Source organism: Notechis scutatus, chromosome 1 (genome assembly GCF_049901735.1).
Source record: "Notechis scutatus isolate UNSWTSFEM ecotype Mainland chromosome 1, rNotScu1.2, whole genome shotgun sequence".
NCBI classification, from domain to species: Eukaryota; Metazoa; Chordata; class Lepidosauria; order Squamata; family Elapidae; genus Notechis; species Notechis scutatus.
The window spans coordinates 322901621-322927545 of NC_142009.1; the positions used below are offsets into that span (position 1 = coordinate 322901621).

A 25925-nucleotide genomic window follows, 5' to 3' on the forward strand; every position below is an offset into this window, starting at 1 on the left:
AAGGTTCCGGGCGCTTCCTCCTAGAATCCGGGGGAACGTGCGCACTGACGCAAAGCGCAGGCTGCTTCGGGCGCGCCGCTGCGGCTGACGGAAGGGGGCGGAAGAGTCGTCGCCGCCGCTGCTGCCGCCGCCGCCGCCGCCGCGGGAGCCCCAACATGGCGGCGGGGGGAGGGGGAGGAGGCGGCCGAGGGAGCAGCAGCGGAGCGAAGATGGGGGGCAGGACTGGGGGGACCGGAGGAGGAGGAGGGGGGGGCGCGGTGGCGGCGCCTGCTCCCGAAAAGCTTCCAGTCCACGTAAGTCTGAAGGGGGCGGGGGAGAAGAAAGGGGGCGCCTCCCCATGGATTGACCTTTTATCTCTGCCTCACCTGCCCAGAACTTGGGGGATCCTTCCCTCTGCTCTTTCCTCGGTGTGGGTGCTGGTGGGATGGGCTGCTTTGCAAACCTTGAGCCCCCTTTGCCTAAGGTTAGAGGACCTTTTTTCTCCCCAGCTCCGACCCCACTTCTCTTTGCATTGTCAGTGTTAGAGGCAAGATGCATGGAAACCCCGCTGCCTTTTTCCATCTCCTTCCTTTCTCCTCCTCCCCCTTTTCTTTCTTTCTTTCGAGGAGTATTTTCCTTACTTTGTGAGCTGTCAAGTAAAAACAAAAAGTTTTTTTTAAAAAAGTGGGCTGGCACCTTTAATTTAAAATGGCTAAGTGCCACGTGTTTTGATGGTTTTCATTTTTATTTCATTTGTAATAGGTTTCTGTTTTTGAACTGGGCAGTTCAAATACATTTTGCATCCTTTTTTAAAAATTTTATTTTAACAACGTTGCGGTTCTGTTTCATACCGATGTGGACAATGTGTCTTTATGTCACTAAAGCCATACTGGTTTGGCACAGAATCCAAACCAAACACTAAAGAAAGTATCAGGACAGCAATTGAAATGTTTATGTAAAAATGCAGGTTGCAAAATTGCAGCTGCAGAAGCAAAAAGAATGGCTAAATAATGGAAATTGTCAAATAATATTTTTTCTTAGAAAATATTTTTTCTTAGAAAACATCCTTTGGGCAGTAAATCGCATGTGTGGATGCTGATTAGTTTCTAGGAAGTATAGTTTATTACAATCTCATTCTGAGTTTGTGGCACCAAAAAAATAACAATGGCCAATTTAACATTCTGCTGTAGTGCCTTTGTGGTAAGTGAAAAATAGTCTTGAATTGGGGAGCAATAAGGCTGAATGTTGTGTTCTTCCCTCCATCTTATTACCTAAAACCAGGCTGGCTTGTGAGACATGGTGCATCCATTTGCCTTTCCAAAACATAGATTGCTCCATCAATTCTGTTGCGGCTAATGCTGTATCTTAGCATCTCATAGAATGGGGGTACAAGAGAAGAGCTCTGCACATTTTCCCCTTTTTTTTCAGCACCAGGCACATAGAACCACACCAGCTTCCACTTTCCATAAGAATCCTCTTCTGGCATTTTCTGTCTTTTAAAACAACTCCCCTCTTCACAGTTCTGTTGAGAAAAAATGGCTGAGATTCCCCTCCCATCTCCATAACAGTGCTAGACAGCTCAGTGCTGTTCAGATGTTTTGGTACTTCTGCTGCTTGTCAGCCTCACTCAGATTTTCTTATCATTCTAACATCGGTTATAATGCTGGTATAATTCATACAACATAATTCATACAGCAAAAATATCCTAATTGATAAAATGTAAAGACAATTATAGCTATCCGCGGCATCCATGTAAAGTTACAACACTAATGTTAAAAACAGTGTAAATTTATCTGAAACCCACAATCTAGCCCAAAATCCAGAAGGTTGAATAAATGTTTCTTTTTTAACTGTAAAGGAAAGCAGGCTAAATATAACGATTTGAGTATTAATGTGGTAGAATACTTCCAGTAGTAATAGAAAAAAGTGCATATTCCTCATTGGACTAGTGCAATTATCAATCTGGTGCAGTATTTTTCTCCTTATTACAATATAAAAGGGATAAGGGAGGAGGTCATATTTGATGAACTCCACCTATTCCTGGCCTCAATAGCAAAATGCTGCACTGCCAATGCTTGCAGAATCTGTCCTTCAGATTAGGAAGAGAACAGATAATCTGAGGTACTGTTTAAACATTTAAACAGGTGAATCCCTTAATGTACACTGGAGATGCCGATCACTGGTATGAAAAAAAAAAGCTGTAGTGAGTGTCAAAGGATTAGGATAGTTACCACTTCATGCATCTCCGTTATGCAGATAGTCCTCGACTTACAGCAATTCGTTTAGTGACTGTTCAAAGTTACAAGAGCACTGAAAAAGGTGACTTATGATCATTTTTCACACTTATGACTGTTGCAGTGTCCCGGGACATGTGATCTCCTTTTCTGACAACCAAAGTCAATGGGGAAGCCGGATTTACTTTACAACCACATTACTAAATTAACAGCCGCAGTGATTCACTTAACAGCTATGGCAAGAAAGAGCATAAGATGGGCAAACGTCACTTAACAGCTTGTCTAAGCAACAAAAATGTTGGGCTCCATTGTGTCTGTAAGTCAAGGACTACCTGTATGCCTGCTTCCCAAGAGAGTTCTTTGAGCCAGTTTTTGAGTTCAAGACTTTTGATGGTGTGAGTGCCTCTTCTGTGAGAGTGACTTTAGACCAGGGGTGTCCAGCCTTGCTGGCTGAGGAATTCTGGGAGTTGAAGTCCACAAGTCTTAAAGTTGCCAAGGTTGGACACCCCTGCTTTAGACTGTGTGAATGGGCTCCTGTACACTTATGAATTGCTATTTATTACTCTCCTCTATACTTGGCAGCAGAGTTGGCTCTCTTGGTGATAATAAATAAAATACTGATTAGTGGTTGGAGACACTGAGGCAGAGCAGTCGGCCATCTTGAGACGCAAGAATAATTGTTGGGTGTATTGACTGATAACCAAGAAAAAACAATCTTTTGGCAGTGCCCATAAGGCAAACCAATTCCATGTGGCAGTGCATTTGGTGACCCATGCCCGCTTCGTTAAGCAAACAAATCATGATACAGTGCCTCATCCACAAAGTCTGGTGCTGCACAAAAATTGCCTCATGCAATGTTTTTTTTCCAGCTTCCCCTGTCAGAAATTAAATATAATCTATCTGGCCTTTAGTACCGGCAAGGAAATCTGGATCTTTTAAAATCCATTTTGAATGCAAAATAGAGATATATATATATTTCTGGCTGTGAATTTTGAATGTTTCTAGTGCCTGAAAACTGGTGGTATTGTTTTGCTTTTTTGCATATCCCTCAGCTTGGATTGGAACCAGTTTAGAAAGAAAAATTACCCTCATGACATTTCTTCCCTTATTGGGTATTTTTGTGTGTGTGTGTCTGTGTGTGTGTCTGTGTGTGTGTGTGAGAGAGAGAGATCTTTCAATATCTCTTATGATTTCTTACAGGTAGAAGATGCCCTCTCTTACCTGGATCAAGTGAAGATCCGTTTTGGTAGTGACCCTGCCACCTATAACGGTTTCTTGGAAATCATGAAGGAGTTTAAGAGCCAGAGGTAACGTGAACCATGGAGAATCCCCCCCCCGCCCCCGCTGTTTCCCTCCTTTGATTGGTTTGACAGAGCATGGAACCCTCCCTGAGCCTTGTGGGAGATTTCAGGAAAGAGAGGGAGCAAACCATCTCTCCTACATCCATTCTCCTTTGCCTGATTTAAGCACCCACTTGTTCTTCATGTCTTGTCTTGCGTCCAGCATTGACACTCCAGGCGTCATCAGACGTGTCTCTCAGCTGTTCCACGAACACCCTGACCTCATCATTGGCTTCAACGCTTTCTTGCCCCTGGGTTACCGAATAGAGATTCCAAAGAATGGAAAGCTGAATGTTCAGTCACCTCTCACTGGCCAGGTACGAAGAGCTTTATCATGTTTTATTATGTTCCTATCCTGGTATCTGCAGCTGACAATCTGAGGCACCTGGATCGTCTCTCGCTGAGCTTTTCACGGTCTTTTTTTTTTTTTTCCCCCATCCTTGGAACATTGTGACGGTGCTCCTTTGATTCCGCCTCTCCCTGGGACCACAAGAGCATCCACAAACAGTGATGAAGCCCTTTCTCTTCCCAGCGGCACTACTTCATTGCATAGGTCCAGGAGACTTTGCAGGAGAGCACAGTAGCAGTCCAGCTTTCCTTGAATAGAATACAAGTAGCATGAGAGAGTCAATAAGAGCTGACATTAGAGGTCCGAGTACTACAGTTGTTCTTTCTTTTGAGAGGTGAGGTCAATATTGGTGGCATTATGCTAAAGCAGGGGTGTCAAACTCAACGCCCGCAAGCCAGATCTGGCCCACGGGGTGCTTAGATCTGGCCTGCAGGGCCACTCTGGAAACAGTGAAGGACCGGCCTGTGGTGCCTCTGCCAGCTAAAATGGAGCTCTGTTTTTGCTGGCAGAGGGCTGCAGCAGTTCGTCGCGGTCAAAAATAGATGTTGAGCTAGCCACGCCCACCCTGGCCAGGCCCACCCCCTGGCCCTCTGAGGTTAAACACAACCCTGATGCAGCCCTCAATGAAATCGAGTTTGACACCCCTGTGCTAAAGGATCACTCAAGTACTGCCATCCAGAGAAGGTCTGTACATACTATAATGAGCAGAGTATCTCTTTTGCATACCCAGGTTGGAAGTGTTTCTGTTTAAAAGGAACTTGGGGTGGGTGGCCCAGGGATAATGACCTTTCTCTTTCTGAGTTGCGGGAAAGCCTCTAAAAATAACATAATCACTCACTCTAATATCAGATGAATTGCCGTGAACCCAGGGACCTTCCTTGGATTTCATCTTCCATCATCCAAGCTAGCCGTGGTCAGTGAAGTCCAACATTATTGGTATCTCTGAAAAGAAAGTTTCTTGCGTTGTGAATCCAAGCAATTCAAGCATTTGCTACATTCCAACCCCCTGTTATGAGTCAGATACTGAGACAACAAGGCTCTATCTGTGTGTTGAGGGACAACAGGCAGGGCTACTTGTAGGCCTCATGTCTACATTTATCAAGGGAATGACCCTTAGAATTTGTTCTGATACAATTCATTCCTCACACAGTGACTTGCATTTCCTCAGATATCCCTGGAGCCGGTTCAGAACCCTCTCTCTGGCAGCAGTCTAATGCTACACTACTGCCAGGAGAACACCCACAACCATGGAGACTGTCCAGAGGATTTCCGTCAGCAGCAACAGCCCTGCAAGGATGATAAGGTTCAGATGCCCCTGGAATCCGATTCAGTGGAGTTCAACAATGCCATAAGTTACGTGAATAAAATAAAGACCCGATTTCTTGATCACCCTGAAATCTATCGTTCCTTCCTGGAGATCCTTCACACCTATCAGGTAAAGGAGAATGCTCCCCCCCCAGTCCAGAAAGCGGTATGGGTAGTGGGTGGGGTCTGTCTTTGCACACATGAAGTCTTCCTTCTATTTCTCTTTTCTCAAACACAAAAGCTGAGTTCTTATTTTATCTGACCAGAGTAAAATCAAATAGGGGACTTTTATGGGAACCCAGCCACTGCCCTAAGCGTATTGTGCAGAAACCATTATATTGTTTGTTGTTTGGATGTACGTAATGGGAAGACAGGAACTGTACTTTGTTAAACTGGGATTAGGAGTGAGAGTGCAGTAGCCCAGGCACGAGATGCTACCCTAGACTAATGCTAGTTTTGCTTTAAACAGGCACAACTAACATAACATTTCACAACAGAGAGGCAGTTCGGTGTTGTTTTCTGGGTAGAAACTAAGTGAGGTGAATTCTAGTCCTCCCTTAGGCCTGAAAGTTGCTAGATGACCTTAAGCCAGTCATTTTCTCTCACAAGGCCAGTCCACCTCATAGGGTCATAGTTGTTTGGGGGAAAATAGGAAGTGTAACGTAAGTTGCCTTGAGTTGTACAAAATAAAAGTGGAATATAAATCTAATGACTAAAAACGTTTTCTTAACTTGCAGAAGGAGCAGCTAAGCACAAAAGGCCGCCCTTTTCGAGGCATGTCGGAAGAGGAGGTCTTCACTGAAGTGGCAAATCTTTTCAGAGGTCAGGAAGATCTTCTATCCGAGTTTGGACAGTTCCTTCCGGAAGCTAAGAGATCTTTGGTACGTTTTTGCTAAAACTCTTGTGTGGCCGTTGGGAGGTGGTGGCTATCAAATATGGAGGCTGAGTGGGTGGCATGTGAAGAGTGGGAGGGGTGCTTTTTCTGTTGGGTGTGGAAGAGTCTGGTTTATTTCCTGTATTGACTGAAGGACAGCATTCGTTTTCATAGCAGAACTGCCCCACAGGAAAAATGCCTTTTGTTTGAAATCTAGTCCCTACCTTGGACAAGAATAAGAGCAGTCCCTTCCCTGGGTATAGCAAACAACTCATAGCAGCCTATTCCCCAGTTCTGGCTTGAGATGCCCTTCAAGTTTGATAACGGGAGCCGTCTTCCTCTCTGCCCTTTCATTTATTACTATTCATCGGGTGAATTTAAAGAGCTCCCCACCTGGCAAACGCAACTCTGGGCAACCACCAAACTTTAAAAACAATGCAAACTGAATGGAAAACATTAGCAAATAAAGGCCAGTAAACAAACAGCAACCAACATCTTTCCCTTTTGGTTTTAGTTCACAGGGAATGGGCCGTGTGATGCCAACAGTATTCCCAAAATGGATCATGAGAAACATCTAGAAAACAGTAAGAAACGGTCCAGGTCTCTGTTGCTCCGTCCTGGGCCCAGCCCAGCCAAGGTATCTGAACTGAATGCAGAGCTGAGGGAAAGGGCAAGAGTGATTTTGAAGACTCTGAAATATAGGTGGCCAGTCTAGCTGAAACGTCCTGGCTGATTGGTTCTGCCCTTGAGAAGTAAAGGAGGCATTTTTATTGAAAAATGGCTGAACTCATGACATATTTAGCTATGCTGGCCTGTTAGAGTAAAACCAGCCAACTGAGGCACTAATGAAGGAGCATATTTACTTACACTAGCACTGATGATGTTATCTAGCTTGGGTAATGAACCATCTTTAAGGAAAGAACCAAGTTCAGAGATCACCAAGGATCCCTTAACTGTAGCATAGTTTAAAGATGGACAGGTTCTTTGTCGCAAAAACTTTTCTGACAGGTTTGGTTTGGAAGAGGAAAAGGAGGAGGAGAGAGCCTGTAGTCCCCCCAAAACTTTTCACCCCAATAAATCTGTCCTACTGTAGGGTTTTTCCATAAACAGTACTATCACAGTTATAATACATTTTATTACCAGCAGTTGGCATAACTCACATAACATTTCACAAAAGAGAAACAGTTTGGTGTTGTACAAAATGTACTTTTCAGCTACATTTCTGAGATTTACAGAAAAATAATCTTACAGTAGGAAAGACAATTATGAACTGGAAAAAGTTGGTCTAAATCAGTGTTTGTCAACTTCAGTACTTTTAACACGCCTGGACCTAAGTCATCAGCTTGTTAGGTGGGGAATTCTGGGAGCTGGAAATCCGCACAGCTTAACATTGCAGAAATCGTTGAGAAACAAAATCATCCACTTTTACCAATTCTACTTTTATGTAGGTATGACTGGGAGGAGAAACAGAAGCCTATGAAGGGCAGTGTTACCCTTTTACTTTTTAGGGGATACAAATATTAACTTTATTTGGGATCATTATGTCATGAAAGGCCAAACAGGTAAGAGCTGCTTGTAAGCACTAAGTTTCTAAGCTGCTTCTACTTCTAAAATGCTCCCAACAGAAAAAGATGAAACTACGTGGGACAAAGGACCTCTCTGTTGCAACCGTGGGCAAATACGGCACTCTGCAGGAGTTTTCTTTCTTTGACAAGGTCTGTTATTTCTGGTAGAAACAGTTTGTAATCCATGAGCAAAGACTTACCCTTGCAATGCAAAAGAGACCTGGGATTCTGGGGGTGGGAAAGGCCCCCAAAGCTCATAAGCAAACTGCACTATCTTTGGTTAAAGCAGTTCCTCAGGTTGTATAGCCAGATGATTGTCTGTCTGAGTTAGGCAGCTCAGCTCCTGCAAGAAGTGAAATGGGAGTTTCACAGGGTCTGGGTGCCTGGCAAACAGAAGGTGCCACTTTCCTCTCTGGCTATTTTGGTAGGTACGTCGAGTCCTGAAGAGCCAAGAAGTCTATGAGAACTTCCTCCGCTGCATTGCTCTCTTCAACCAAGAGCTGGTCTCTGGCTCTGAGTTGCTTCAACTGATCACGCCCTTTTTGGGGTAAGAGAGACGGCGTTAAGTTTTGAAGTTTGGGCCCAGAGCTCCTTTAGGCCCGGGGGCGGACAACTATGGTAACGTTATGATCTGTGGACTTCAGCTCCCAGAGTCCAACTCCCAGGCTGGCTCAGGAATTCTGGGAGTTGAAGAAGTCCGCAGATCATAAAGTTGCCATAGTTGCCCAACCCTACTTTAGGTTATTGAGAAACTAATCTCCCAAATAATCTCTTCCTGAAAACATGGAGGAATGTTTTTATCAAATTAAGAATGGGACAATAGTCTCGTGCTGAGAATTGTTGCAATTAATTCACTGGAATAAATAGTTATGGGGTCAATGAACCCTTGTGCTTTGTTTTTTTTAATAATAAGGCGGTATATTATACCATTGATAGTTGTATAATTGCAATTGTTAAGTAACTTTGAGAATGCAATAATCGTTTTACAGATTTTGCAGCCAAAGCCCAGGCTACTCAACAAATTGCACACAGTTGCCGCACTTGTGTAATGGTTACATGAAATATTTCATGGCTGCAGCTTTTTGTTGTTTTCAACAGTTCTTTGAAGGGATGGGCGGTCTTAAGACCAGGAATCCCTCAGCTCCATATTTCCATTTCTCCTCGGAAACCCCAAGGCTGCACAGTTGAAATTTCAGTTTTGTTTTTTGTATTTTATTAAGGATGAAATAAAATAATTAAGGATAGAGATTTCAACCGTGGCCTCTCCAGTAGCGTTGCAATCCCTTCAAAGAAAAATTGATGATGGTAATGGTGATGATGTAGTAGATGTAGATGTACCTCCTGGGAAAGATGATTGTCTGCAGTCGACCTAGAGCAGTGGTCTCCAACCTTGGCAACTTTAACACTTGTGGACTTCAACTCCCAGAATTCTCCAGCCAGCATTCCAGGAGTTGAAGTCCACAAGTCTTAAAGTTGCCAAGGTTGGAGACCACTGGACTAGAGAAATAACATGGTGATTAATGATGAAAGGCAGGCTGCCACTTTTCAGTGTGCTCTTTCTCACAAAGAGCTCTTTTACCGCTTTAAGCCTGTCAGTTTCTAGCATATGTTTGCTTGTATATTTTTTTTTGGTTTGAAGGAAATTCCCTGAACTCTTTGCTCAGTTCAAGTCATTCCTGGGAGTGAAGGAGCTCTCTTTTGCCTCCCCAATGAGCGATCGCTCTGGGGATGGGATGTGCCGGGAAATTGACTATGCTTCCTGCAAGCGTATCGGCTCCAGCTACAGGGCCCTCCCCAAGACTTACCAGCAACCCAAATGCAGTGGCAGGACAGCTATTTGCAAAGAGGTAGGTGGTGCTTGCAATTCCTCGTAGAGAAGAGAGGAGAAGGCAAGGTGGATTCATCAGACATTGGAGAACAGGACCAGGAAGGAAGATGTTCAGAAGAGCCGGCTGATTTAGTGTGTGTTTTAAATTCTACAGGTGCTAAATGATACCTGGGTCTCCTTCCCGTCTTGGTCTGAGGACTCGACCTTCGTCAGCTCGAAGAAAACTCCTTATGAGGAGCAGCTACATCGGTGTGAAGATGAGCGCTTCGAGGTGCGTCTCCTTCATCTGACAGTTGTTACGTGTGTCCTTTTGGTCAGCAACTGTTTTTTTCTGGTGCGACCGGTCTATCAGGGCAATCTGGTCTACACAACTATGGGATGGAGCATACCGCTTCCGCTTTCACCTTTTAGCTCCAATCCAAACTACTTTTTGGTTGAATGTCTATTTTACCGGCAAAGAAATAAAGGGAGGCTAGTAGAGATCTATTTCAAACTATTTAGCTCTCATCAGCTAGCCATGCCCTTTCTGGCTTAGAGGTTAATACATCTACCTAATATGCAAGGAGCCCGGGTTTCAATCCCAGAAAGGATATGGCTGGATGACGAGAGCTAAATTGCTTGAAATAAATCTATATTAGTCTCCCTTTATTTCTTTGTTGGTAAAATATACGTTCAACTAAGCATCAAGTTTCTAATCAGGAAGTCCAGCTTCCCCCATTGATTATGCTTGTCGGGAGTGCCATAAAGATATGCCAGTTGCCAAGTGTCCAAATTTTGATCATGTGGCCATGGGGACGCTGCAACGGTTGTAAATGTGAAAATTGGTCATAAGTCACTTTCTTCAGTGCTGTTGTAACTGTGAATAGTCACTAAATTAATGATTGTGAGATCTACCTGTATACTGTTTGTCAACTAAAACAAGTTGCATTATAAATGATCTATAGTCTGGAGCAGTGGTTGCCAACCAGTGGGCCAGGGACCACTGATGGTCCGCAAGAAATTTTTGGTGGTCCACAGAGAAATGTCACCCCAAAAGCAATCAATCCAGGCTGCGTGGGAACACAAGTCTGCGCCATCCACATGGCCCGCAGGAACACAAGGCTTGTGTCGCTTGCATTGTGAACAACACAAAGTAGTGAGGAGAGGGGGGAAAGGGTGGAGGGAGGGAACTTGGCCCACTCACCCCATGCACCTGGCCTGGCCACCGGGCTGCTTCTTTCCACTTCTTTCTTCTTCTGCCTTTGGCTGCACACAAGGAAAGCAGCAAAAGTCTTTCTTTCTCTCCCCCAAACTTTGTGGCAAGTCTCACAAAGACTCATTTCTGGCGGAGTTTGGGGGAGAGAAAGGAAGACTTCTGCTGCTGCTTCTGCTTTCCTTGCATGAAGCCAAAAGTCTCTCTCTCTCTCTCTCTCTCTCCCTGAGAATGGAGCTGGAGACGGTATCCTGTGATCCCAAATAAAGAATGATCGATCGGTAGGAAAACGGAGTGGGGAATTTTCCTGCAGACTTTTTATTTGAGATTTTCCCTGGGTCTCTGGTCTGCGGGATTTAAAATTATGAGTTTGGTGGTCCCTGAGGTCCAAAAGATTGGCGACCTTTGGTCTGGAGCATAACATCTTGGATTACAAGTGTATCAAAATAGTTTACTAGAAAGAGCAGTCATGAGCAGAGATCTAGTCATGATCAAGTTTTACAGGGGTTTGAGATGCCAGTTCTGGACCCAGATCCATAATATCAGTTAGTATAACAGATTTAATCTGCAATGCTGAGAATTATCTACTTATTTTCCAGTGTGAAATATACTATTCACATTTCTGGAACATTTTAACCTCTGGTATAGCATTATTGACCTTGGCATGGACCTAGTCAAACAGTGGAACTTAACAGATCTTGTTCTGTCACTCACAACTTGAATAAGAACAAGGATTTATTTTATAAAAAAGTCATTCTATGAGTATTATTTTATTCAGTAGTAAAAAAAAATCTACATTATCAACCAATACTTTTTTCATTTCAACAATTTCATTTCCCTCTTAAGTTCACTGTTCATAATTTCTTCTTCTCTCTCAAAGGTATAGATCGGTATATTATTAATTTGAGACAATGCTTTGTGCATTAAATGAACTAGACTGCAATCTGGAAAAAGTTTATATGCCACTGTGTTAGATTTTAGCACAGGAGTCCAACATATGGATGCCCAGATGTTGTTAAAGTACATCAGTTCATGCCCTGTTTGGTTGGGACTGTCAGGAATTGTGGTACAATGACTACTTTGCAGTGGAGCAGCTACAAGAAGACTGATGAATAATTGTAATAGTAACAGGCAGGCTGTTTCGGTGGTTTGGGAGAGAATGGTTTCATTGTCTCCTGTGACTGTCTCATGAGTGTGTGGGCTGGATTGTCTTAATTTCCTGCAAATAATTGTTCATGGTAAAGGAGATCCTTCCTTTTACTTCTTCACTTTTTGCAGCTGGATGTTGTCTTAGAGACCAACTTGGCAACCATCCGTGTCTTAGAAAGTGTACAGAAAAAACTGACCCGTATGTCGCAGGAGGATCAAGAGAAGTTCCGGTTGGATGACTGCCTCGGTGGCACCTCAGAAGTGATCCAGCGCCGGGCCATCTACCGCATCTATGGTGACAAAGCACCTGAGATAATCGAGAGCCTCAAGAAGAACCCTATCACCGCTCTTCCTGTTATCCTGAAGAGGTGAGCCCTATGCAGTCCCTTAAAAAAATCTGTTCCATTTCCTCCCAACCAGACTGCAACACCCAGAATTCCTAACCAGCATATCTTTGTGGCCATGGCTGGCTGAGGATGCTGCAGATTGTGATTCCAATACATCTGAAAGATTCTAGCCTAGGGGGGAAGACTTACTGAAATCGCTCCCATCCTTTTGCTTATATTTGAAATACTTGCCATAATATATCAGTGTGCCTTACACTTCCTATATAAAATGTTCTTCTCTGGTTGCTGAGCCTGGAAACAGCATTTCTTTGGAGTCTTTTATTGATGCTTGGTTTCCAAGCTCAGCGACGTCCACTCTGTTTCAGGCTGAAGGCCAAGGAAGAAGAGTGGCGAGAAGCTCAGCAGGGCTTCAACAAGATCTGGCGAGAGCAGTATGAGAAGGCCTACCTGAAGTCCCTCGACCATCAGGCTGCCAACTTCAAGCAGAACGACACAAAGGCCTTGCGCTCCAAGAGCCTGCTGAATGAGATTGAGAGCGTCTATGATGAGGTAAGCATTGGGGCGCCTCTTAAGCGTGGAATAGGGAGCTCTGGCTCTCTCACCCATCTACTCTCTGTATTTCCAGCACCAGGAGCAGCACTCTGAGGGAAGGGGAGCCACTAACGAGCCACATCTCATCTTCATCTACGAAGACAAGCAGATCCTGGATGATGCGGCTGCCTTAATCAGCTACTATGTGAAACGGCAACCCACTATCCAAAAGGAGGACCAGGCTACTATACGACAGATTGTCCAGCACTTCATCCCAGACCTGTTTTTCTCCCAGATGCCCGAGCACCCAGTTCCTGAAGAGCTACCCAGCGAGGAGAAGGGGAGCAGCCCCAAGGCTCACCCGGTGGAGACACGTGATCTGCGGAAAAGGCATCCACCTGGCTCACAAGTGACCCCTGTGGAGGATAAGGGATCTACCCTGGTGGAAACCCATGAGCTGAGAAAGAGGAACCCTCCTCCTGGCCCACCTGTGAGCCCTATGGAGGAGAAGCCACCTGCCTTGGAGGGCCATGAACTGCGCAAAAGAAACCCTCCAGTCCCTCCGGCCAGCCCTGCAAAGGAGAAAGGCAGCCTGGAAAGCATCGTGCCTTCCGCCCGGTCCCACCGTACCCTGGACAATGTCTATACTCTCTTATTTGCCAATAACAACTGGTACTTCTTCCTTCGCCTTCATCAGACTCTTTGCTCACGGCTCCTCAAGATTTACCGTCAGGCGCAGAAGCAGCTGCTGGAATATCGGACAGAAAAAGAGAGAGAGAAGCTATTGTGCGAAGGCCGGAAGGAGCGGGCCAATGATCCCGCCATGGAGCTGAGGCTGAAGCAACCGAGTAAGTTGCCTTTGGTAGCATTTTGAAAGAGTTTGGGTGGAGGGAAGAGGGGAGAACAGCGTACATTGGTTGCTCTTGGGCACAAACAATCAGAGCCACTCGCCAATAGATAAAGGAAGTAGCTTCACTGTTTTCTATCTAAGTTACAAAAATCTCCCCAGACTCCTTGCCTTCCCCTGGAACAACCAGATATGGTTTCATGAATCTTGGAAGAGGTCAAGGTTATGCCTCTGGTAGCTGCCCAAGGACTCTAAGCTAGGCCCTCACTAGATCCCTCCTTCCAGCCTAGCTGGCACTTTCCCAACAGTTACACAAACTTCCAAAGGACATATGTGTGAATTAGATGTGATTTTTTTTTCTTAATGAATGGTGAGGGGTTATAAGGCCAGCAATTTTCTCAGAACCCTGTTGGAGGCAAGTTGCATCTGAGAAACTTAACTGACTCTTCATTTTGTAGGGGGAATTTTATTTTTTTTATCAGTGGAAGAGCACATCCCACGTGGACTTTTTCCTCCTGTTTGCTGCACAGGCAGGTTAAACCAAAAACTGAAGAGGTTGCCTACTTTGGGTAATGAAACATCTGCAAGAATACAACCAACGCTCAGAGGAGCCCACGCTAGTATCCTGAGCTACAGATATTCTTTTCTGTTGAAATTAAGCCAGTGATGGCAAACATTTTGAGCTCAACATGTCAAAAATTCAGAAAATGTCTAAGGTGACCCTGCTTGTGTTTCACACACATGTACAAAAGAAACTTCAGCCCCTTTGGCCCCCTTCGGCCCCTCAAACAGGCCGTCTTACGCCATTCCCCAAGGCGCACAAGTCTTGGGGAAAGGCGCAATTGCCTCTGTGGCCCAGCACTCCTCAGGAATACCACAGACTGCTGATTTTCAGGTGATCTTTCTGTTTCTCTTGAAAGGCCCCTGCGGCCTACCAAGGCTGTCCTAGGTCGCATGAGGCCTTTGTTCTTTGAGCAGCTTCAGAGAAGGCTTTTCCATGGCTGCAGCCTCTGGGTGAAAGCATGCTCCATTTTGATGCGGTTTTCTGAGGCTTCACTTCCACCCTCTTGGGTGACTTCCAGAGGACCTGGAGGCTGTGCGAGAACACATCCCATTCTCGCATGGCTGCCACAGCCTCTGAAAATCATGCAAAGAGAGTGGAGCATGCTTTTGAGAATAGTTATTGGGTGGTTGATGAATGCTAGCAAGGTCACCCAAAACATTGTGGCCTGCCACCTTTGACACACCTGCCATAGGTTCACCGTCCCTGGACACAATTAATCCTTTCCAATGGGCAGAAATTCCTCTGAAAGTTTAGCTCTCCTGCAGATTATTTCTTCAGAAGATCTACTCTTGTTTTCCTGGTGCAATTAGTGAATTGTTACGGGTTGAATTGCAATACTCTTTTTGCCTTGTGATTAGGGTGCATCTCAGAAACCTGATTCAGGGTGTCAGGATTCCAGCAATCGCTCTAATTAAATCATGATTCTCGAGCCAAACTTCAAAAAACTTAAAAGGATTCATTAGAGGCGACCTACTGGCACTGCCCTGTATGAAGCCAACTCTGGCATACGTAATTTACAGTCATCTGTGACCCTGTTTCCCCCCCTCCCTCCTGGGTGTCACATAAACCAGATTCTCCAATTGAGCACGTTCACAGTCTGGGTGTCATCATTCACTTTCTCCAATGAAATACATTCGTGGGCAAAAACTCTGGTATTTTAGTTACAATCTTTTAAAGGTAAGAGTTGGAATGTACTTTTGCTTTCAAACTTCTGCACTGCTCTGCCAGATTTCCTTCCTTCCCCCACCCCTCCTTTTTTTTTATGGCAACTACTATAACAGGCATAGGAATGTTTTATGAGTTGACTCGGGTTTCCAGGAGTTTCCAGATTGGAAACCTTTCCCTAATTTATGCACAGCAACTTAATTCCAAACCGCAGATTTTTGAATGCTTTATAAAAGGATAAGTTGAAACTGGACTTGATTGATAAATGAAATTTAGTTCTTTGTATGCCTGGGTCAGATAAAAAAAGATAAGAAGCCTTTTCAGTAACAGAAGCCAGATTGTGGCATTCCTTCCCCTGGAAGTTTTCCTGTTTCACCCGATCTTTGAGTTTGCTTGCATTATATCTGCTTTTGCTTTAATAATTTTGATGGATTGGTTGTCTATATTGTATTCGTTACAGAGACATTTTAATTTTCCATATCTCTGTTTAACGGATTTCAGGTGCAGTGGGCAAAATTACCATCTGTATAATCACCCCTTAGAATCTCTGTTGTCTCCGAAGTTGTCTGGCACTTAAGAAAGATTTTTAAAAAATTTAAATAAACGTTCACAACCATACATGTCATTTGCCTATTTGGTGGTTTAATGGACACCGGAAAGAATAAGACATCCCTTCTGATCTCGATTGGGGTTTCGCTATATTTTATGCTACCTGTACATACTTTTCAATGCTTTGTGATCTTGAAGTCTCCTGTTGGAGAAAAATGCTTCCGTGTTGTTTGAAACCAGAGGGAAAGATTAAAAAGCTGCATCACAGTTAGAGTGGAAGAGGGTGTTCTTTGTAAGATAGGAGTATGCAATCTCCTTTGGCTCTCCGGTGCGCTGGATATTGGCGCTGACATAGGATATTGCATTTGTACTGTGCTCCAGAATATCTAGAGCAGGGCTGTCCAACCTTGGCAACTTTAAGACTTGTGGACTTCAACTCCCAGAATTCCTCAGCCAGCAAAGCTGGCTGAGGAATTCTGAGAGTTGAAGTCCACAAGTCTTAAAGTTGCCAAGGTTGGACACCCTGATCTAGAGCAGTGATCCCCAACCTTTTGACGCCGCGGCCCGGTACCGGCATCAGCTGGGCGCCGCGCCCGGACCGGCATCAGCTGGGCGCGCGCCCGGTACCAGCACCAGGTGGGCGCCGCCATCTTTTGATGAAAAAGTGCTTCCGGTGACCTCACCGGAAGCACTTTTTCATCAAAAAGATGGTGGCGCCAGCGCTTCGGTGAGCTTTTCCGGTAGAAATGGCCTTCTACTCGGAAAAGCTCACCGAGCGCATGCGCCGCCATCTTTTTATGAAAGTGCTTCCAGTGAGCTTTCTACCCGGAAAAGCTCACCGGAAGCACTTTTTCGTCAAAAAAAGATGGCGGCGCCCAGCAACCAGCGGCCCGGTAGGAGTTGTTCCGTGGACCGGTCCCGGTCCCCGGACCGGTGGTTGGGGACCCCTGATCTAGAGTGTCCACTCCTGCCACTCTTCAATACACCTCTAATACATCTTTTGGGCCAGTAGAGGTCACTGTGTTGTATAATGGTTCTCTAATCAAGTTGTCTTCCAGGAGAAAAGAGCTGCTTGACAAGGGCCTTAGAGCAAGTCCTATCTGTAGTGAGTGTGTGTGTGTGTGTGATATGTATATGTATGTGCATGTATGTATAGGGATATAGGTATGTGTTTGAGAGCGGGCATCAGAACTTCGTTTTTTAATGTGTATCATCATGTTCCCAGAAAAAAGGGACACTAAAGGTTATCTTATCTTACTTAAACACTTGGTGCCCCTTATGTAGATGAAGTCACTCAAATCACCGGCGCACCGATAGGCGTGGAAACTGGTTTGGCATCTACCTGAGTGCCCCACCTCTTCCTGCAGAGACATTTGAACCAGTTGCCTTTTTCCAGGGGGTGTCTGATTCCTCTTCTTCCCCCAGGTGAAGTGGAGCTGGAGGAATATTACCCAGCCTTCCTAGACTTGGTGAGGAATTTGCTGGATGGCAACATTGACCCCACTCAATACGAGGACACCTTGAGAGAGATGTTCACCATTCATGCCTATATCGGTTTTACCATGGACAAGCTTGTACAAAACATTGTCCGACAGGTAATTGCATCCTTGTCCAGGGTGTGGGGGTGTCTGCTTTGAGCTTGTTATAATTCAGCCCCTGCTGAACCTCTTATGCAGAAATGACGTCCCAAGCAGCCCCTTTTGTTTGTGGGTGAGCTAGCTTGTAAGGCTGGGCCTGCTCTTGAGGCATTCAGGATTTCAAGATACGATTCCAGAACTTCGTCCATGAGGGAAAAACTAATAGTGCTACCTAAATGCAGTTGAGGCCATTCAGAAATGCAGTTCTGTTTGGCATTACAAGTAGTCCTTGAGCTTTGACAGCAGTTGGGACCAGGAAGTGCCATTATTAGGCAGTGCAATGATAACAGTGCAAGTCACGTGGCCGCATTGCTCGGTGGGGGCAATCTAGGCAGTCCCAGTTGTCATTGTAACCCCAAAATCTGTGGGCTGTTAAGTGACAGACGGAGAGAGTCCCAGGTATGGAGTGTGGAGTATCGTGGCAGGTCATGAAGGAGACCTTGCACAGGCCGCACAAGATGAAGCGGGTGGGGGGGGGAAGTATGATTGGCATGAGCTCAGGAAGACCAGGCAAGGGGGGAGGGGGTGGGTGTGCGTGCAGGAAGGCCAGGGCAAGAAGGCCCTGGCGGGTGGGTCCATGGGCGTGCGTGAGCAGAAGAGTGACCTGGGAAGGATGGCGCTGGTGAGTGCAGGTGTGCAAGCGAAGAAGGCGGGGAAGGAGGTTTTGTTGAATGCAAAGGGGGAAGGAGGGATGCGGTGCACGCGAGCGAGTGGGGGGAGGAAGGCACAACGTACGTGAGGGAAGAAAGGACACACCCTTTCTTGCATCCTTCCTACCGTCTTCCCCATTGATTTTTGCTTGTGGGGAGAAGCCAGCAGGGAAAATCGCAAATGGCGATCACGTGACCCCAGGATGCTGCAGCCAGTCATCATGGCAAGCGGGTGGCCCAAGCGCCCAGATTTTGTTTACGTGACCACGGGGGCACTGCAGCAGCCGGAACTTTGAGGTCACTCAGTTCCTTTGTTTAGTGCCATCATAACCTCAGCCGCTAAACGAACGGTCATAACTCAAGCTCCACCTGTATGTTGGGCTGAGTTGAGCAGTAGGCTGGCTTTAATGGGTTCCTGGTTAAGCTGCCCTAGGTGAGGTTGCAGGTGCAGGAACATTTTATGGCCTTTGTGCCCTGCTTGATGTTGGTATTTTCTGCTTCTCTCTCTCTCTCTCTCTCTCTCTCACTCTCACTCGCTCACTCTCACTTACTCTCACTCTCACTCTCATTCTCACTCTCACTCTCACTCGCTCACTCTCACTCGCTCACTCACTCTTACTCTTTCTCTCTCTCACTCACTCACTCACTCGCTCACTCACTCTTACTCTTTCTCTCTCACTCACTCACTCTCACTCGCTCACTCACTCTTACTCTTTCTCTCTCTCTCACTCACTCACTCTCACTCGCTCACTCACTCTTACTCTTCTCTCTCTCACTCACTCACTCTCACTCGCTCACTCACTCTTACTCTCTCTCACACACTCACTCACTCTCACTCGCTCACTCACTCTTACTCTCTCTCTCACACACTCACTTGCTCACACTCGCTCACTCACTCTTACTCTTTCTCACTCACTTGCTCACTCTCACTCGCTCACTCACTCTTTCTCTCACTCTCTCTCACTGTCTCTCGCTCGCTCACTCACTCACTCACTCTTACTCTCTCACTCACTCTCACTTGCTCACTCACTCTTTCTCTCTCACACACTCTCACTTGCTCACACTCACTCACTCTTACTCTTACTCTCTTTCACTCACTCTCACTTGCTCACTCTCACTCGCTCACTGACTCACTCACTCTCACTTGCTCACTCACTCGCTCTTACTCTTACTCTCACTCACTCTCACTCACTCTCACTCACTCTCACTCTCACACTCTCTGTCTCTAATTCTCACTCACTCTTACTCTCACTCACTCTCACTCGCTCACTCTCACTCACTCTCACTCTTACTCTCACTTGCTCACTCTCTTACTCTCACTCTCTCATTCTCACTCTCTCACTCTTTCTCCTCCATCTGCTCGTTTTGGGGGCAAACAGCTGCATCACTTAGTGAGTGATGACGTCTGTCTGAAAGTTGTGGAGCTGTACCTCAGCGAGCGAAAGCATGGAGCAGCTGGTGGCAATCTGTCTTCTCAATGTGTACGAGCCGCAAAGGAGACCAGCTACCAATGGAAGGCGGAACGTTGCATGGCGGATGAGAACTGCTTCAAGGTACAGCAGCCCCTTTCCCAACACAACCTTCCCCGCCTTCCTTTTCCTCAGTGGAGGATGGTTAGATATGTTGGACTTCAGTTGCCGGTTGATACGATCAAAACTGAAATCCTGTAAGTCTGAAGGTTACCAAATCGTGGGAGGTTGATTCCAAGATTGGCAGTATCTTCTCTGTTGAACTTTTAAAGGTAGCCTATTCTATTACCCACCTAATGAGAAACCTGAATGAATCAATCAATGAATTCTTTATTGGCCAAGTGTGATTAGACACACAAGGAATTTGTCTTGGTGCATATGCTGTCTGTGTACATAAAAAGAAAAGATACATTCATCAGGAATCATAAGGGACAACACTTAATGATAGTCATAGGGTGCAATAAGCAATCAAATCATACTAGGAAACAGTCAATATAGATCAATAAGGATACAAGCGACCAAATTACAGTCATACAGTCCCAAGTGGGAGGGGATGCATTTTGGAGATGTCTCACCTTTGTGCCTATGGGTGTGGACAGCCTTCCCTTGGGCCTCTGTTCTGCATGCTGCCTCTTTTTCACAGGTGATGTTCCTTCAAAGGAAGGACCAAGTGATCATGACCATTGAACTTTTGGACACAGAAGAGACTCAAACCGAAGACCCCATGGAAGTCCAGGTAATTCTAACCTCGTTCCCCTCCCTCAGAGGTGAAATTGACCTCCTGTTCCTTAGAGAATGCATGGAACAAAATGTTCCCAGGAGGGCAGAAAAGGATGTTTTGCCTCAGACTTCCTGTATCGGAGAAGAGAGTGACGGGTTGCCTTATCTGTCTCCTCCAGCATTTGACTAATTATGTGGAGCAGTATGTGGGAGTGGAAGGGACCCCGAGCAGTCAGAATGAAGGCTTCCTCTTAAAGCCGGTCTTCCTGCAGAGGTGAGTTGCTTTTTTCCCTTTTGGTTTCCATCCTCCTTCATTCTGCTGTTACCATATTTTTAGATCTGTAAGACGCCCCCATGTATAGGACGTTCCCCCACCCACCCCTTTTCTTACCCAAAATTCAGAAATCAATAGAAGGCATTTATTTTGTAGAGTAAGACATCCGCTTACTGGTACCAGTATTTATTTATTTTTTGTTTCCTGACATTTTTATGGGCTCAGAACACTGACATTACTGACAGATTTAACAGATAATCAGAGTTGGAAGAGACCTTGTAGGTCATCTAGTCCAACCCCCCACCCAAGCAGGAGACCCTACACCATTTCTGACAGATGGCAGCCCAATCTCTTCTTGAAAGCCTCCAGTGATGAAGCTCCCACAACTTCTGAGGGCAACTTCTGTTCCATTGGTTGATTGTTCTCACTGTCAGAAAGTTTCTCCTGATTTCCAGGTTAAATCTCTCCTTGTTCAGTTTCCATCCATTATTCCTTGTACTGCTCCCTGTCGCATCTGGGCACTGGCTACATGCTGTCCGCAACATCAGCTGACCTCAGTTACATAAGGCTCACGATTGGAGGAAACCTGTTAGCTTGTCTCTGCAATCGGAAGTTTCCTTCGTGAGGCTAGTTTGCAGAGATAAGGTGTCGGCAGTCTCGCAACCGCAGTTCTCTTCTTGCCTCCCCCCCATGTATAAGACACCCCTCCACTTTTAGGTAAATATTTTAAAGAAACAGTATTGTCGTATACATAGAAAAATACGGTTAACTGCTAATCAGAAAGACAAAAAAAAAAGACTCTTGGTGGATTGATGAAGCGAAGAATGCTACAAGAGAAGAAAAGGGTATTTAAGTGAATGATTGCTGCAAAAACTTAGGACTGGGTGGACTTCCAATCCCACAATTTCCCAGCCAGCCAGCCTAGTTTGAGAAGCTGATTTAAGGAAAGCATTATAAAGTGAATCTGCTTGAAATTTTGCTGAATAGGATTTACATGAAGTTTTGGCTGTCAGACTACTACAGGATTACAGACACCCCTAAAGAATCCACACACTTTGTAGTGGGTAATTTGTATTCTGATGACAAGAGTGAATGTATGTTTCAAAAATTAAAAACAGCTTTGTATAAGGCCCACTTTGTTAATTAGGGAAGTGAAAGTTGAGAATGTCAAAAGAGACAGAATGCAGCGGGAATGGGATCTTGAAAAGGGGTGCCTGGTAAAAGAAGGAGAGGTAGGGTAAAGACTGAGAGTGAAGTTTATTACTTTGGCGTAAACTAGACTCAGCTGCATTTATCTAATCTCGTGCCTTTAATTTCCTTGGCGTTTTTTTCTGATCTTTTGCATAACATTGCTTATTCTGGAAATGAATAGGATGATGAGTCTGTGTGCGCATAGTTTCAGACCATAACAGTGTGGCTTGCATTTTGGCTGGCGATCAGAATTCCCCTGTACGGTAATAGAGCCTGCCCATTATGGTCATAAGTTGTGAAGGCCATAAAGTGAGATTGATACAATTTTATGACTTTTTTTTGTGGTGGTCACTAAGCAAACCCATCATTTGCTATAGGGCCATGATGGTGAACCTATGGCATGCGTGCCACAAGTGGCACGCAGAGCCATTTGTGCTGGCACACAAGCCGCAGGCAAACTTACCTCACTGCGCATGCCCGCGCCTCATAGCTGATATTTTTTCACTTGGTTTGAGGCCTTTGTTTGGCCTCCCCAGAGGCTTGGAAAAAGCCTCTGCAAGGCTTCTCAGGCTGAATTATAGCCCTGTTTCGTCACTTCCGGTATTACAGGAAGTGACGAAACAGGCCTATAATTGCAGAAGCTTTTTCCAAGCCTCTAGGAGGCTGAAAAAGGCCTCAAACCAGCTGAAAAATCAGCTGTGAGGCACAGTGCAGGTAAGGGGGTGGGGGTGGGGATTGCGGCGCATGCGCAGGGGACATGGGGGGGGACATGCATTGCATTCTGGGTGCTGGCACACAAGTAGGGGCGTGCTGGCGCGCTCGCAATTTTTGGCACAGGAGCCCAAAAAGGTTAGTCACCACTGCTAATAGGGCATTTCTGCTGAACTTTGGAAGTAAACACTGTTTTGTTTTTGTTTTTTGGCAAAAACATCATGAAACACAGTCATGTAAACACAGGATGCTGCAAACATCCATAAATCCCAAAGCACCCCAAATGCGGTTATGTGACTGTGGGACGGCTCAGCTGTTGGAACTTTGGAATCAGGGCATAAGTCCCTTTTGGGAAGTCTCTTCATATCTTCAAATGATCCTAAGCAACCAGTCATAAATCAAGGACTTACCTGTTTCAGAGAGATTTAAGAGGAGTGATTGGGGGTGCCACTCCCCCGCTGCCTCCCCCGCTGCCTCCTTCCCCCAAAGTAACCCAGGTTTGAGGTCTCTCCTCTTTTCCCCTTTCAGGAACCTTGACAAATTCCGGCGATGGCAGTGCCAGCAGATCCAGGCCATGCGGGACAAAGCAAAAAGTTCCTGGAAGCAGCTGATCGGCGTGGAGAGTGCCTGCAACGTGGATTGCAAGTTCAAGTTAAACACCCACAAGATGCTCTTCATCATGAACGCTGAAGATTACATGTACCGTCGGGGAGCGCTGTCTCGAGCCAAACAGGTGCACCTTCTAGAATGGCCCCTCTCGAGCCTGCTAGAGCAGGGGTGTCAAACTCAAATTTCACTGAGGGCCGCATCGGGGCTGTGGTTGACCTTGGGGGCCAGGCGGGCGTGGCCGACTGGATGGGCGTGAACAGCTTGACGCCACTCCCCAAACTGCTGGCATGTTTCCTCTTCGCATTGGGTAGACCGGGCTGAAGCGACATGGGCCAGCCCCTTACATTTTCCAGGATGGCCCCATAGGGCTGGATCCGGCCTTCGGGCCTTGAGTTTGACACGCCTGTGCTTGAGAGACTACAGCTCCCAGGCCACCCGTGATCCTTCCCTTTTCCCCCCCATCTCTCTTGCAGGCGGCGCCTCGAGTCTTGCTGCGGCACCACCAGCGCTTTGAAGAGTGGCACCGGCGCTGGCTCGCGAGGCATGTCAACCGAGAAGCAGCCGAGATGGTCCAGGACTGGCTGATGGGGGATGAGGATGAGGACCTGCTGCCCTGCAAAACTACGTGTGAGACTGTCAGTATACACGGGGTGCCTGTCAGCCGCTACCACGTGCAGTACAGCCGCCAGCCCGCCTCTCCCTGACTTCCAGTCTGTCCGCCTTCCCACCTGCCCAACCCCACCTCCCAAATTCCAGTGGCCCTCATGGACTTTTGGGAAGACGCCCTATGTATCACTGGTATTTATCCAACCAGCTTTTATCGCTTGGGGTCCCCCTCGGGGGCTGCGATGATTTTCTTCCCCACCCCACCCCCCGACCCTACCCCATGCAGCATGGGTGTGCTTGTCCGAGAAAGAATGGACCCACAGCAGAATGGAGGCAGCTTGTGTCGCTCTCGTTTAAAGGGGGAGCTTTCCACTTAGGCCAGGAGAGAGAGAGAGATGGAATGGTAGGAGGAAAGAGGCCAGAGGGCTAGAAGAGACAGGCCATTGCTCTTTGAGAAGTTCCAAAATTGTTGCCCTTGACATTGGGGGTGAGGTCTCTGCAACCGTAACCTTTTTGTATCATTGAGCAGGAAACAAAATACCAAATGTGGCGACTTTGGCTTCTTCTCTCCCTTTCCCCCTATGTCCTAATTCTGTGGGTGGTACGGCTTGAGTCGCCAATATACCTTGGCACCTTCTTACTTAGAGAAGTGATGCAAGTAGATGCTGCACCATGGACAACTAGGGCTTTTGAAAATAGGAGAAGCCAAGATTCCTTCGAGAACCATCAGTGCAAAGAATTTAAGAGGGTTTGGATTTGTATTTTTTCTCCACCCATCTCCAAACCCTTTTTTCTTTTTCATTTTTTTAAACCTAAGTCTAAAATTTGGCCTGGATAAGATTCAAAGCGTCTTCTCTTCCACACAGGCTCTGGTGTGTTCACTTACCTATGCCATCCTAGTTTCTCATTTGGGTGCCTCTTAGGCAACAAGATTTGCAGATCCCGTCTCTGGATATGAGGTGCATGTCCAGAGATGCTGGACTGTTCAGTGGAAAGAACCCCCCCATGTAGGGTTTGAGGGTTTTGTGCTGAAGCTCTGGGACTCCCAATTAGGGGGGGTACTGCCCTCCCTGCTTCCATAAAGTCCTTGGTGCCTAGGGGTTTCTTCGACTTGCAAAATATGCGGTTGTATCCCCCCACTCTTCTTCTCATATTCCCCTTGCAGCCAAGGGAGAGGATGCAATTTTGCCTTGAGCAGTATCCAGAAGTCCCAGTTCTACCACCTTTGTCTCCAGCAGCTTCTTCTCCCAGATTTTTAATCGTGTCTTCTTATGCTCCACCTGAGCAGAGACAACTGCCTGTGCCAAATTCTGTTATGAAACTACTACTAAACGGTAGCTTGTGGCTTAATGTGTGTTTGATTGGGGGGGGCGGGGGCATCGTGAAGTTTGAGAATTTTATCCCCTCCTAGACCCACCCTCCTTCCTCTCCTCTTTCTCCTCAAACTTTTTCAAAGCCATCTTTACACATCCTTTTATAAATCAATTAATTTATAATCTGAGTGGACAAAGCAAGACTCTCTCCTTTGTATCCTTCTCATCGCTCTGTGTGGTGTTAGCAAGGGCCACAATGAAACCAACAGAGACCTGTCAATAGTCGGAAGAGAAGACAAGAAAATAATTCTTCGGTTTTTCTGAAGGATCTCTTGCTTTTTTTAAAAAAATTGGTTTTGGCTTGTATTTGCTTTGCAATTCTTTAAATGTAGTTTTTAAAAAAATATTTATTTGCACATCAAGTAAAATAAAATATTGATTTTAAAATGCAAAGATTCCCTCGTTTCTCAATTATTGGATGGCTTCAGAGTGCTTGACAAAGCCCTTGGGAGCAGCTCTTCAGAGCGTTTGAAAAGCTAGAAACAAATGTTTGTCGCTGGGATATAATTCAGGGAGAGGCAGCTATTTGTGAAACAGAAGATTCTTGTCTTTAAAGATGAGGCTGCTGCTCTCCCAGAAAAAATGTCATAAATCACGGTCTCGTGACTGTGGAACACTGCAAATGGCCACAAATGCAGGCCATTGCAGAGTGCCCAAAATGTGGTCACATGATGGGGGAGGAGCAGCCATCAGAACTTTAAATCTGGGTCATAAATCCCTTTTTCAACATCTGTTCTAACTTTGAACAATCACTTAGCAACACTCACTTAGTTTGTAAATCAAAGATTATCTGTACTTAATTCCATGGATCAGGGAACACTTGAGTTGTGGTGCTCAAGTATTGGTCTGAATCCATTTCCGTATTAA

The 25925-nt window shown here is 45.8% G+C and overlaps 1 protein-coding gene across 1 annotated transcript; it reads left to right on the top strand.

The window, feature by feature from the left end:
* The first annotated feature begins 90 nt into the window (after positions 1 to 90).
* Positions 91 to 25451, top strand: SIN3B (SIN3 transcription regulator family member B). The gene is made up of 19 exons (XM_087952526.1): positions 91 to 293; positions 3414 to 3520; positions 3717 to 3870; positions 5071 to 5337; positions 5945 to 6088; positions 6596 to 6718; positions 7707 to 7796; positions 8075 to 8193; positions 9286 to 9493; positions 9629 to 9745; positions 11945 to 12183; positions 12528 to 12711; positions 12788 to 13541; positions 17244 to 17413; positions 19485 to 19658; positions 20218 to 20310; positions 20474 to 20568; positions 22999 to 23203; positions 23553 to 25451. Exons 1-19 carry the CDS (start codon positions 156 to 158, stop codon positions 23781 to 23783), a joined length of 3612 nt encoding a protein of 1203 aa, XP_087808652.1. The 5' UTR covers positions 91 to 155; the 3' UTR covers positions 23784 to 25451.
* The last annotated feature ends 474 nt before the right edge of the window (positions 25452 to 25925 follow it).

Bases quoted from the DNA above. Each gene is read 5' to 3' on its own strand.
- SIN3B (XM_087952526.1), top strand. From the start codon at position 156: ATGGCGGCGGGGGGAGGGGGAGGAGGCGGCCGAGGGAGCAGCAGCGGA. The intron at 3,521-3,716 runs GTAACGTGAACC...TCTTGCGTCCAG, and splicing joins AAGGAGTTTAAGAGCCAGAG to CATTGACACTCCAGGCGTCA. The intron at 20,311-20,473 runs GTAATTCTAACC...TGTCTCCTCCAG, and splicing joins AAGACCCCATGGAAGTCCAG to CATTTGACTAATTATGTGGA.